At 33.6% G+C, this 14,397-nt stretch overlaps 1 protein-coding gene and 1 non-coding gene across 2 annotated transcripts; one reads left to right on the forward strand and one right to left on the reverse strand.

Moving 5' to 3' along the window:
• The first annotated feature begins 9,208 nt into the window (after positions 1-9,208).
• TRNAI-UAU (transfer RNA isoleucine (anticodon UAU)) lies at positions 9,209-9,282 on the forward strand. Its single transcript has one exon. It is a non-coding gene; the product is annotated as a tRNA-Ile (tRNA).
• Positions 9,283-9,493: 211 nt separating this feature from the next.
• Positions 9,494-11,108, reverse strand: LOC145135654 (uncharacterized). Its single transcript, XM_079069906.1, has 4 exons — positions 10,872-11,108; positions 10,663-10,785; positions 10,434-10,595; positions 9,494-10,312 (listed from the first exon to the last, which is right to left on the reverse strand). Exons 1-4 carry the CDS (start codon positions 11,015-11,017, stop codon positions 9,775-9,777), a joined length of 969 nt encoding a protein of 322 aa, XP_078926032.1. The 5' UTR covers positions 11,018-11,108; the 3' UTR covers positions 9,494-9,774.
• Between the last annotated feature and the right edge of the window lie 3,289 nt (positions 11,109-14,397).

Below are 14,397 nucleotides of genomic sequence, written 5' to 3' on the forward strand. Positions count from 1 at the left end.
TCCCAATTTCCAAAAATGGTTTTTTTCTCCATTTTTTAGTATGAATTTCGAACTTTAGATATAATCAAAATGGACAAATGATTACATATTTGTGTTCTCCTCCGTGACACATTGGTTTTGATATATAAAACATCCAAAATGGAATAAAAATGAATGGGAAATTATTTGTCAAAGTGAGGTAGTTGAAAGAGATTAAAAATGAGTTAATTGAGTTTTGTTTCATCCCACATTGGTGGGAGTATGAAAAGGAAAATATGTTTATAACTACAAAAACTATCTACCTCTGTAAGACTTATAGAACCAAGGCTCTCTCTTGCACGCGCATGCATTGGGGTGAAAATGCAAGTCAGTTTGGCTTCGGTTTACTGAACTTGTGTGCGAGCGTGCGTCCTATGGCTATGAATGCACCATCGGTCGACCAGAAAACTTCAAGGATCTTTTGCAATTATTTTCTTATCGTTTAACATTTTACTTGACTGTTACGTTTTGATGTTTAATGACATTAATTATGTTTTACAGTATGAACAGAGCATCTCCTTAACTGTTTAGATTACACTGAATGAATCAAAATCAATTTTAGCTTTCTTTCTTACTTTTGGTGCTTCTTCTTCCATCCCCTTCTGCAGGACCGGAAATCGAACCAGTATATAGGAATCAGTTTCAGGCAAAGTGGGTTTAGAATTGGAAACGTCAAAGTGTGTTGGATAGAACCGGATAAAGTAGGTCTAGAACCGGAAAACTAGAGTTTTTTGGTTACTACTTACTAGGTTGAACTTTTTTCCAGCATTGATATCCTGACTTCGATGGACTGTAAATCATTGAATATCAAACCAAAAATAAAAAAATTATAGTCTAAAATCATGTAAAACCTCTAAAATACACGTTGGAAAAAACTGTATGTTAATCCGACTTCAAACGAATGAGATATGCATGTTTTAAACTTTTCACACAAACTGGTTCTGATCCCTAAACTTGGTTTAACTGGACCCTAAGGACCCAAACTTGGATTACCCAAAACCCAGGTAAAGCCATTATTTAAACCAAGAACCCGGACTGGTTCTACATATTCTGGTTCTAACGGTTCCGGTTTTGGTCTAGTTTTCCGATTTTAAATCCCATCTCTAATGGAGTTCGCTAGGCTATTATATTGGTGGTGGTCATAAGGTGATATGATAGGGTTAGGCTGTAGGCATGTGATGAGGGTTGTAGTTGGGTATAGTCCTTTGAAGATGGTCGATTTTAGTAGGTTGTAGTGAAGGTAGATGTGATCTGGTGATGTATGATGTGAAGATGATGATGTAGATATGAAGATGATAACTCGATTTTTTAAGATGATGACGGTCTCGTGAAATGTAGAAGATGATGACATAAAATATTAGATTTTAAGTTAAAGATAATGATTAAGTTTCCTAAATTATAAATATTTATGTAACAGCCTATTTCCCGGTACATGAATTATCCTGGTTTTGTTTTGCCTTTTTCGCTAAAATCTGAAAATCTGGATTTAATCATAAGGGACGTGGGTTCCCTTTACGCCTTGTTCCCAATGTCTACTTAAGGAGGGAATGGAGGTATGGTGAGCAAGGTTATAAATGGTGTGAGGCGTGGCGTGGCGGCAATACCAAGCCTCAAGCTTAATGAGCCATGACGAGTCATGACGTTTTTCAAGGCGTGATGTCAGGCGGCGATTTTGAATTAGTTTATAGTTATATTACAACATAAATATAAATTTATATTAAATATAACTACCTTTTAGAAGTGTTATATCAATAACTAAGAACAAAAAATATTAAAAAACACAATACTTGTATCTCCGATTAGAAAAGACATAACAAAGAGCAAAAAAACGTGTCTCAAACGAAAAAACACGCGCCATAACACACCATAACGCGTCATGGCACGCCATATCACACATTGCCACGCGTCACGCCTAACAGCAACGTTATGAGGTTTTTCATAACGGCAAAATCACGCCTCACGCCATGGCACGCCTTGGCACGCGCCATGGCACGCCTTTTAGAACACCGATGGTTAGGGATGTCATTGGAAATTGTGTTCCTGAGTTTAATTGATGGAATGAAAGTTAGGGGAAGGAAAGGATTTTGCAGCCATATTTTCCTTCCAAATTTTCCTCCAAAATTGGGCGGATTCTGGAAGAAAATGAGGGGAAGGAAAATCTTTTAGTTTTATTTTCTTTCCTTCATAACTCGGGAACACAGAAACTTAAATTTTTTCTTTCATTTCCTTCGAACTAGGGAACACGGAATAAGGAAATTTTTCCTTCCCTTCCCTTTCTTTTTGTCAATATTTTCCTTTTCTTTCCTTTATTGAATTTACAAAAAAAAAAAATCCTCATGAACAAGGCGTTATGGGGCGCGACGCGCCCCGGCCCATGGGTTTTTTTAGGGTTTGGAGGGCTATTTAAGCATCATTAACCCTTAGGATTTGATAATTCTTATCCTCAAACACCCTTAGAACATTTCTTGTGAAACCCTAGCCTCCTTTCTCTCATTTTGAGCCTTAGAATTCTTTTATTGGCTTATTTCCCTCCTTGTGGTATGAAACTTGAAGATCAAGATGTTTCTTTTGTGCATAGAAGGAAGGCTCGAGTATAGATCCAACAAGTTTGCATCATTTCTAGACCATTGTGAGTATAAAACTTCAAATTTACTCATTGATTCTATAGATCTTGTCTTATGTCATAAAATGCACTTTATGGTTCATTTTGTTTGTGATCTTAGAGTTGAGGGGACTCCAGCTCCTTTTAAGCAACTTGGAATGTTTCTTGGACCTCATTGACTATGAAAATTATGATCTTTTGCATTCCCAACAAGCCATTCAAGTTATATTGGTCCCTTAGGTCATTTTGGTGTAATAAAGTTGAGATCTTGAATGTTTGGGAAGTCTTAATGGATAAAGTTGGAAACTTTATCCATTAATACCTTGTAAAGGACTAGATCTGGAAGTTTGAGCTTTGACTTAATGGATTAAGTCGGTTTTACTTTCAGAAAAGGGAATGGATGTGACGCGTATTTCCCACACGTGACACCTCTTTGGATGTCTTTTGAATCACGTATGTCTTAGACCTGAAACCCAACTGTTTTATATTTTAGTGGGTGTGGGGGTCCCTTATAGTGCGCATGGCGCCTGTCTGACTAATTGTTGAAATTTTGACTTTTTGACAAAGTTTGACCTTAGGTAAAACTTTAGAGTTTTAGGTCATAGGTTGTTGTTTGACCTTTTATTTAATGTTTAGATGGTTTTTGAGACTAGCCTTCACATTTTCGGCGAGCTGGGGTGATTACCTGTTTATCTGTGAGGTGAGTCTTTTCACTATGCTATGTAAGACATTATATATGATGGTATGCTTGTTATCCTTGTGACTCATCTTGTTGGGCTGCACCTGTTTATATGTTGGGTTGGACCCATTTAGAAGATGGGTGAAACGCCCCAAAAATCAAGGTAAAATTTCATTTTTAAAATCCAACCAATACCCATAATTGTTTACAAAACATTGTTCTCAAAAGTAATAATCACAAATTAGGGTATCCCAAAATCCAAAATCATAAAACTAGAAGGATGTGTACGATCATGTCTTTGCTTTCCCCTGATCATCTGAAGTACCCGAAACATAAAACTGAAAACCATAAGCCAAAGCTTAGTGACTTCCCCCAAAGTACCACACATAATCAAAACATATACAATCATGTATGCTTGGTCCAATCAGTCATCGGACTGAAATACCCACTGGTCCACATCCATCAGACTGGATTACCCTTGGCCCAATCAGTCATCGGACTGTAATTCCAATATATAACGGGCCCATTCAGTCATTGGACTGGTATACCCTTGGGTCCACAGCCATCGGGCAGGAATACCCTCGGTCTGTTGGCTCATGCACATAACAGTAAAGCCTCAACCCAAAATCGTACTATGTCGACATATGCAACAGATAAAAATATAACCAGTCAGCAGTTATTCAAGCAGATAGTAGATCACTACAGCATAACAACATCCTATGTACCAGGATACAGATCTAACAGATCACTACCGCATAACAACATCATATATACAATGATACAGATCTAACAAATCACTACAACATAACAACATCCTATATACTAGGATACATATCTAACAGACCACTACAATATAACATCCTATATACCAGGATACATAACCAAGTGGGCCGACATTGGTGCCTTCGACCCGCACATACACACCTTACAACAAACCGTGACCAAACTCAGACTATAGCTCAAAATACCCAAAATAACCCTAGGTCAAACTTAGTCAAAATCCTGATCAAAGGTCAAGGGTCAAGAGTCAACGGAGTCAACTCAGGCTGAGTACGCCTAGCGTACTCAGCTCGTAAGCATGGCGTACTCATCATCTAAAATGGGACTCCACACGAGTACGTGCAACATACTCAGAAGTATGCCCAACATACTAGGTTAGATGGCATTTTCTGCCATTAAGTGCTTAATCTCTTAAGTCTTTTCGTCCAACGCCCAGATCTAGTCCCAAATAGTGTTCTAGTCATAAATTTTTTAACTTTATGACATTGCATGGCCATTAGTGGTTCAAATCTTAGAACCCTAACTTCTTAACCCATTTAAGTCACCATAAGCTTTGCATGAAAGGACAAGAAAGGCCAAAATTACATTTTAGCTTTTATTTTTATCTTTCAGAAAAATCACAAAAAAAAAAGTAAATAAAATAAAATAAAAACTATGTTATGTTGTACATTTTACCCTTTAGGTTAAACAAAAAAATTAATTCAAAAACTATTTTAAATAGTTTTTCAAATCTTTTAACTTTTAATTTTTTATTATAAAATTTTACTTCTTTTAAAGTTAACAAGTACATTTTTAAACATTGCCATATAAATAAAAATTACAGCTTCTGTCTTCCAACTTAACTACCAATTAGTTTTGTTAATAAACATAACAAATAACTAATAAGGTCTTACGAATAACCCTAAATAAAAGTTTAATAATATTTTGTTATAAATGTATTTACATGTCGTTATAAAGTTATCATTAAGCCTCAAATAGATGTATTAAGTTTAATATATATATATATATATATATATATATATATATATATATATATATATATATATATATATATATATATATATATATATTAAGGTTGGTGTGGGGCATAATGATAAATAAATAGTAAAAGTGCAAAACACAAACTTTGATGGCAGAGGGTGCATCAAGTACATATCTTCATGCTGCTTGTTTTATGGCAACTTAACTCATTTTGTTACTCTTTTCTATCTTTACAATCATTCCTCCCTCCACCATGTTCTTTCTTTTAACTTCCTATTACATTTTGCGTTTTTCATTTAATTTTCTGTTTTTTTTTTCAAAAATAATAAGAAAAAAACTTTCCACAAATGTGACTTGATCAAAGTGGAGAAAACTAAGGTTGCTGGTTTTTATAATGTTGATTTCTGTATGTGATTTAAGTTGTATAAAGTAAACTAAAATACTAATATTAATATAGATATTTGGTATTTTGACTTGTTTTGGTAGAAAAACGAACATCAAATAAGGGGATAATTCGTGAGGCTAATCAACCTTAGTTAATTATTCAGTGCATTCAAGTTATCTGAGATACTATCAACTCTTTATATAAGCAAAACTGAAGAATCAAATAGTTAATATTTTGTTTTCAAGTCTATCATGACATACTTTCTTATCATTGAAATTGATTCTAAAAAATTATATTATCATGCAAAATTGCACAAAAGTTTAATGTATAAAATAGAAACCTACTTTCACATGTTTCCTGTTAATAACAACATAATTCATATTTTTTCACATATATAACAATATACTTTGTGTGGTTTGTCGATTAAAGCTCGCGGTTGGTGAGTAAAGTGCTTCAATGGACGTCTCATATTGAAATAAAGGTGGCTACTTTGTGTGTATATGGTAGTGAGTTGTTATTTAGACAGAATTAGATAAGTGGTTTTGGCAAACAATATTAGTAAATCTTCATAAAAATAAGTTAACACTAATTATCCTTGTGTTTCAAAAACTTACACAAAGGTCTTTGGACTTGAGTGCATACCAAATGACCAACTTATACTTCTTTTTCTTTGAATTAAATTATTTACATTAAAAAAAAAGTAAAACAATATGGGCTCTCTCTCATGCTTCTATCCTCCATACATCATCACATCCCTTCTCACATTTTCATGGTTATTTGAATCCTAATCGTATTAGGATATTTTAGAGATTTTTTTTGAATTATTTAGTGTTTATCCTATTTTCTAGTTTACTATATAAATAATTGATGTAATCAGTTTTCTTTGAATCAACATACGAACTGTTTCCTGGTTTCTCTCTATCAAATTTCACATGGTATCAGAGCAGACCTAGAAACCCTAACCAAAAACATCTAAGCCATAACAGGACGTTCGTCATCAACGAAGACAACGATCGACATCAATTCTCCTTATTTTCTTACATCCAATGATCACCATCGCCAGAAATTTATTGGAGAGAACTTGCTCCATGATGGCAATTACAGTGATTGGCAGAACGAGATGACCAATGCATTGTTTGCCAAAAACAAGATTGGTTTCGTGGATATACCATTCCTATGCCAGTAGATGACTTTGCTGATTTAATGAATTGGAAGAGATGTAATGAAATGGTACGTGGATGGTTGGTAAGTTCAATGGAGAAAGAGATCAAGATTAGTGTCAAGTATGCCATTACAGCACGTAACATATGGCAGGACCTGGAAGAACGATTTGGAAAAGAGAATCCCCCATGGGCATATAAACTTAGGAGTGTGTGGGATGAGATTCAATTTATTACCCCCACACCATCTTGTACTTGTCAGGGTTGCAAGTGTAATATCACCAAGAAGTTCACAAAGATTCGAAAAAAAAGAAAGACTTTATGACTTTCTGATGGGACTAAACGATGAACATGCTGTTAAAACACAAATTTTGAGCTTCGATCCCTTACCATGCCTTGGTATTGCATATCATCTAGTCAGCCAAGATGAACAACAAAGAATCGTTGGTATGGCTAGATATCCTGGTGGGGAGGCTTCAGCTTTTCAAACCTCGAAAACAGCCCCTAAACCTCATGGAAAAGGCAACTCAACAACTCCAAACAAAAAAAGTAATGATGATCGCTGGTGCACAAACTGTCATAAATATGGCCACCCTGATGATGGTTGTTTTAAACTTATTGGTTACCTTGAGTGGTGAAATCCTAAACAAACGAAACCTCAAGGCAACAAACCGAAGGCTTCACCAAAGGTTGTTGTTGTCATGACCGAAAATGCCATTACTTCATGGATAACCAAAGATGAATATGAAGTTTTAATCAAGATGCTATGTGCAAATCAAGTTGGCGAAAACAGTAAAAGAGCTACTCCTACCGCCAAAATGACATATAAAGTTATTAAAACCTCAAACTCTTGGATTATAGATTCTAGTGCCAGTGATCATGTCACACATCGTAAGTACTTGTTCAAAAACATGAAAATTTTAGGTGATTGTACATCTGTGACTATTCCTAATGGTGAAGATATAAATGTCAAAAGGGTTGGTGATATACAATTGTCCAAAGACTTTGGCCTTAAGGATGTATTAAGTTTGCCAGAATTTAAATGCAACTTGATGTCAGTTAGCAAGATTACAAGGATTTGAATTGTGCCTTAACCTTTCTACCAGAAAAATTCTTTGTACAGGAGTTACCTTCGAAGAGCCTGATTGGGATGGGTAGAGAAAGTGACTGTCTATATTATCTGGAACCATCTAAGCAGAATGAAGTAACAATGGATATATGGACCAAAAGTGAATTTTGGCATAAAAGACTAGGACATGCGTCTGATGGAGTCCTTAAAAAGATACAACATTTAGAGAGTACAAACATGAGTAGTCATTTTTGTGATTCATGTATTCCTGCAAAACAAAGTAGATTATCCTTTCCCATTAGCTTTGCTAAAACATCTAGCTGTTTTGACTTAATTCACGTTGATATTTGAGGTCGCTATAAGCATGCTTCTTTACATGGTGCACATTACTTTTTATCTATCGTTGATGATTTTAGTCATGGTGTTTGGGTATATCATGAAAAACAAAACTGAAGCAACATACTTTTTGGTTATGTTTTACAATATGGTTTAAAGCCAATTTGGGAAACGGGTTAAACGGATCTGTACCGATAATGGGGGGGGGGGGGGGGGTGGCAAAATGACTTAGTAGTTGGAAAATGACTTAATGAGGCTGAGAAACGACTTTCAAGCCAAAAACCAGCACTAAAATCAGTCTACTCCCTAGCGATCCATTTCCTGGTTCTTCATTTCAATGTTGATCGGTCCCGGTTCTTTCGGTTCCGGTCCAGTTCAGGCCGGTTCTGAAACCGTGCTCATGCATACATATAAACAGGGATATCATAGAGAGTGTAACATATCACATAGTCATCCGGAGAGAGTTAAAGAGCCAAAGCGGGAATGACTTTAAAGCTTCTGACTTTTTTTTGGATGATAGGAGTATTGAATTTGGCTGTACAGTTTTAATATTTAACGCCTAACTTTACCTTTTTTTCGTAGTTTTCTTTTTGACAATTATTAAAGAAAATTAAAGGTATGCAATTGGTCTAAGAGCCCAAAAAAAACCAAAATTATTAAAAACAGCGACTATCGAGCCCGCTACATTTTTTTTTATCACAATTCTTAACCATTAACAATCATGGATCCATTATATTTGGCCCAAATCCAATATCTGCTCCTCATTTAGTTCTTTTCGCTTACTTTGCATCTTAATTTATTATATCTATTAATAATCGTATATGAAATTAATGTCTGCTCCTCTTTTACTTCTGTTGACATATTTTAAATCTTAGTTTAGTTGGTTCTCTTTCTAAAAAAATAATATTAATCCAGAACTAGATTTCAGTCAAAATCAGTGCAATAAACTCAAATATCCAAACTATGAAATTCCAATCTAAATTGATTAGATAATCCAATTTGATCCAAACAGTGAACAATCTATTTAAATCGTATTTTATTATGCCTATTGATAATCATATATGAAATTAATAGTGTTTATTGATAATCATGTATGAAATCTAAAGATCTAATAGATTAAACATCCCATATGTAAATGGTCAATTCCAATATCTTAACACATAATTAATATTTCGACATTAGATTGCTAATCGTCATTGGTCCCGTAGCTCAGTTGGTTAGAGCGTTGGTCTTATGAGCCGAAGGTCGCGGGTTCGAGCCCCGCCGGGACCATAATTACTTATTGCGTAACATCAATTTATAAATTCGTTTGTCTTTTTTTTTTTTGTTAAATTGTCACATAACAGCATTAACTTATACTTTTGAAAACTTTGATTACATTAATATTCCATCTTCCCTAATCAAAATAGCATTAGCATATACTTTTGAAAAAAACACATTCATTCTTATAGCAAGAGAGTTGCTACAACAAAACACGTAATCAAATCAGCAAACTGTTTTGTCCACTCCATTTTATTTTGATCAAACTATTTCTTTAAGTAAGTACATCAAAACATTTGTAAACATAAGATTTATTTCTAACTCTCTTTTTTTTTTTTTTTTTTTATTTATGTTTTGTCACACAACAACATCAAATATACTTTGAAAACTTTGTTTACATAAATATTCCATCTTCCCTAATCAAAACACGTTCATTGTTATAGCAAGAGAAATGCTACAAGTAATCAAATCAGCAAACTATTTTGTCCACTCCTTTTTATTTGATCATATCAGAGACATTTTCGCTTGGTTTTCTTCATTGTTGAACGGATGATCTTCTTCGTCTTCTTCTCCAACATCTATCATAACCCATGAATCACTTTTCACATCACCCAACAAAGGATTCGATTCCCCTACAATATGGTCCTCTTTTGGAGCCATATTTTCTTTAGAACTCAATTGACTTCCCAACTTTTCCACTATCATATTGCCACCAAATCCATCAGAAAGTGGTGAAATCTCAGGGGTTTTTTTGATGGGGTTTCTTGAATATGAATTCTCATCTTGGATCATGGGTGAGATTTGGTTTTCATCGAGATTTCCATGTTCAATGAATTGGGAATGAGACCTTTTGTATTTTTCCAAAGAAGATTGTTGAAGAACACCATGTCCTGAAGAAATCCTATGGTTAAAACTCCCAAATCCTTCAATTCCTCTACTTAATTTCCTTGCTTTTGCTCTCTCTTCTTTTAGCGAACTCAATTCATTCAGAAATTTCAAGGTTCTTTCTGATTTTAATCTTACATTAAGCCCCCAATTGAATCTGCATCATACAAAAGATATTAAAAATCAAATCTTTATAGTAAAACGAAAGGACCCGGTTCAGAAAGAAGCTAAATCAACGATAAAAATTAGATTTTTAGAAGAGGAGAAACAAAAAGTACCCTTTTTCATCGATATATTGAAAATTGGTCATCTCTTGAATAACATCTGTGTGAGTTTGAAATTCTTCTGCAACACTTTCTGGGCCATGTGTCAACAAGTGTTCTAATACCACCACAGCTTTATATGATATCCTCCAGTTGTTTGCATCAAATCTAATCAATCTGATGTTTGACTTAAAATAGTAAGAATTCAAGAACACAAAAGAATTAAAGAAGAATTGATAAAAACCTGTTGTGAAGAACGTTAACGATTCTCCAGTAATCATCGATTTCAAAAGCAGCTTTTGATATCATCTTCAAGGTACGTGCATCTGGCGCCCATGGATTCCCGTTTGTTGATTCTTCAACCAATCTTCAATAAATCAACAAAAGAGGTCAAAGATTTGTAACATAAAAAGAAATAATGAAATCGAAAAGCAGTGTAGATGGAAAGAGTACAGTTGAGCAGGGGTAACATCGGTCAAAGCTAATCGAGCAGTCTTGATTTTTTCCTTGAGGAAGAAAGAAGCTTGTTTTTTGAATTCATGGAAAGATGATGATGAGCCCAGATTTTCACTGTTGTTGATTTTTCCTAAAATTGACATTTCTCATGAGAGAATTATGAAATCTAGCAAGATAGTGAAGAGAAATTGGAGTTGGAGTGGGTCAAATCTTGGTATCTGGTGATATTCAAATTCAAAATGGCGTCACCAATAAATAAAATAATCCATTTGAGTCCAGAAAAGCGACACATTTTTCCTTTGACTTCTTCCAAATAGAAAATGCTGAATGTGTTACAGTTTCCCATTAAAAATTAAGGCAGGTACCATCAATTGTGTAACCTCCTTGTATCAATTTTTTTATCTATGTGAATGAAAAATATGTATAGTTATACTATGAAAAAGTTACTTTTTAAAATAATATAATATCATTTAATTGAAAAATAATTTATACATTTAATAGTAATTGATTGTAGTTATATCTTATTAAAAATGTATGTTTTTAATCAACAATTAAGCACTAACTAATATATCATGTTTTTATATTTTTAAATAAAGTTATACATTATACTTTATAATAACAACAACTCATAGAGTCGGTTCTAGATTTCACCATCTCGACATCTAGTGATATGTGGGTTTGGGATGGTGGTAATTGAGACTAGTTCTTGGTATCAGAAACTAAAAGACTTATTGATGACAACTCTTTTTTAATTGTATGACGCCACTACATAGAATAAGACAATAAGTATATACCTCGAAAGGTGAATATTTTTTACTGACGGTGTTGTTCGAAACGACTACCTACTCAGATCAACCTTGATGTGAAAGGTATGGATGTGTCTTTATTTCTGTGTGGAGTTTGCAACCCAAATACAAAAGATATTTCACATATGTTTATTAAGTATGAAGATGCTTCTCATTTGTTCATTTGTGGATTTTTATTGGTGCTGTGACATTCATATTCCTAGCTTCTTGAGGGTGGAAGAAGTGGTTCGGTGTGTGAATTCGAGTTAATCTTTCCTTGGTTAAAAAGGCGGCTCTTGAATGGATAATTATGACTATGTTGTTGCTTCTTTGGAATTTTAGGAATTTCATCCTCTTTAATGGTCAATACACTTTATGGAATTCGTTAATCGATGTGTTGATCGACCATTCAACAACTGGTTTGTAAACAAAAAAGAAATAAGTTAAGTCTTAGCAGAGGACATGCTAATAAAACCTTATTTTATTGATTCGTATGTAATTCTCTGTTAGCTCTTTGCTAACTTTTTCATCAATAAAATTCAACCGTTCGATAATAGTGAAACATTACAATTTTTATGGGTTTGAAAAACTAATAATGGTGTTGTTTTATATGTCTAACGACATCTCCAATTGTCATTTATCATAAAGTTTTTTTTTAATCTTTTGAATAAGTTTCTTTTATCATTTGAATACGTTTTTATATAGTTTTTTTTTTTTACCTTAGGGTCGACAGAGTCTAACCCGTGTATCCATTGATACCAACAGTTTAAAGAGGCGGAGTCGTGTTCTCGCTAAAGTTGTCTCCCGTCCATCCCTCTTCCATGTTACCTTCTTTGAGTCCAACGCCTAACGGGTTGAAGAACCCGCCAAGATACCCATTTTCCAATACCAGTAGGTGGGGTGGTGTATAGGCCGGTGCTATTTAAATTTTTGACAAATTATTTGTTTTTGTTAAATTATATAAAATTTTATGAGAAGAAACAATAATCCGGATATAAAATATTGCATAATATTCAACTATTTCTTGGATATATAAAATTAGGGTTTAAAACCATAATAAGTTAAAACAAATATTTGTAATACCAGTCGAACAAACATATACATCTAAATATGATATCTTTTAAAAAAAAGGATAATAAAAAATGCGCCATAAAATTAGTTGTAATATATAAGAAAATGATATAATTTTCCAATTTTTTATCAACTAAAATATCAAAATGGCAACTAATAACATAAAATTTACTCATTAAGTCATTGAAGTTTCAATTACATCCAAACCAAATGACAAACAAACTTTTTTTTGGTTCTATTATAACATTGACACTGGTGATAGCTGGTTACCAACCCACATGGAGTCCACGTCATTTCTTGTGTCCACGTAATCGGTGATATAATAAAATCGAAAATAAAAGTTTATTGGTCAATTTGGTACAATTATATAAGTTTAGCGACTTAAAAAGCAAATAAAATGTTATTGGTTGTCAGTTTATGACATTTTATAGAAAATATTTAAAAAAAATTAAACACCATTTACATATCTAATATCTTTGGTTTTGCCTCAACTTACTTTCTTTAAAAATATTTAGACCAACAATAAAACTTAACAATTTGTATGTAGTGGATTGTTTGGAAAAAGAAATAATGTAATAAACAAAATAATTTTTAATATCTCTGAATATATAATTCTTAAATTGTTAAGTTTTAGAAATAGTTATATGGGTTTAACAATGAAGTTAGAAAAAAATGAAAATTTTTCATTGAAAAAGATCTTAATTGTCTTATGGCTGGTGTGTATATTTTTAAGACAAGTAAGTTGAAGCGAAATCGAAGATTTTAGATATGTGTAAATGGTGTTTAAAAGTTTTTTTAATATTTTCTATGAAAATGTCATAAAATGGCAACCAATAACATTTTATTAGTTTTTTAAGTCACTAAACTAATATAATTGTATCCAATTGACCAACAAACTTTTTTGTTCGATTCCATTATATCATTGATTACATAGACACAACCGGTGACGTGGACTCCATATGGGTTGGTAACCGGTTATCATCGGTATCAATGGTATAATAGAACCAAAAAAATGTTGATCAATTGGGTGCAATTAAAACTCAAATGACCTAATGGGTAAATTTTTTGTTATTGGTTGCCATTTTGGATCATTTTCCCTTTTTATTAAGGGTTATTTGCATAAAAACCCTACAAAGTTTCACTTTGGTTCTTAATTGGCCACCCAACATTATTTTGACCCTCTTAGGACATTTAACTTAGATTTGATAATTGTATTAAGCCATTTAGTTAAATTTCAAACAGTGTATCCGTCCAATGAGCTGATGTGGACTCCACTTAGACTAACAATGTTGATGTGGACCTCTCATTGACAGAAATCCTCTCTTCACTGGGCTGACATACCCTGGTCTTTAAGTTTTTCCCAAATTGTCCTCGACGATTTCTGAATAATAAAGTTGATGTAGGTTTTCATGTCGATTCCAACCAGTCCACCGACTGTAACTCTCATGGTGTTGGTGTGGTTGGTTCATTCTACCACTTATCTTACTTTGGTGTTGGTTTTCCAGTCTTCATCTCTGGTGAATGGGATGTTGAGTTTTTGACCATTCCATTTTACGCGAAGAACGTCGACAGAGTCGTCCCATTATTGTACTTTCTTGGCTGAGAGGACGGAAGTGTCGGTTTCGAACATGATGGAGATCAACTGGACCCATGTTTAGTCATGTTTC

Source organism: Lactuca virosa, chromosome 9, assembly GCF_052849685.1.
Source record: "Lactuca virosa cultivar CGN04683 chromosome 9, Lactuca_virosa_CGN04683_v6, whole genome shotgun sequence".
Lineage (NCBI taxonomy): Eukaryota > Viridiplantae > Streptophyta > Magnoliopsida > Asterales > Asteraceae > Lactuca > Lactuca virosa.

Bases quoted from the DNA above. Each gene is read 5' to 3' on its own strand.
- LOC145135654 (XM_079069906.1), bottom strand. From the start codon at position 11,017: ATGTCAATTTTAGGAAAAATCAACAACAGTGAAAATCTGGGCTCATCA. The intron at 10,786-10,871 runs GTACTCTTTCCA...GATTTATTGAAG, and splicing joins GATGTTACCCCTGCTCAACT to ATTGGTTGAAGAATCAACAA. The intron at 10,313-10,433 runs GTACTTTTTGTT...TGTATGATGCAG, and splicing joins CAATATATCGATGAAAAAGG to ATTCAATTGGGGGCTTAATG.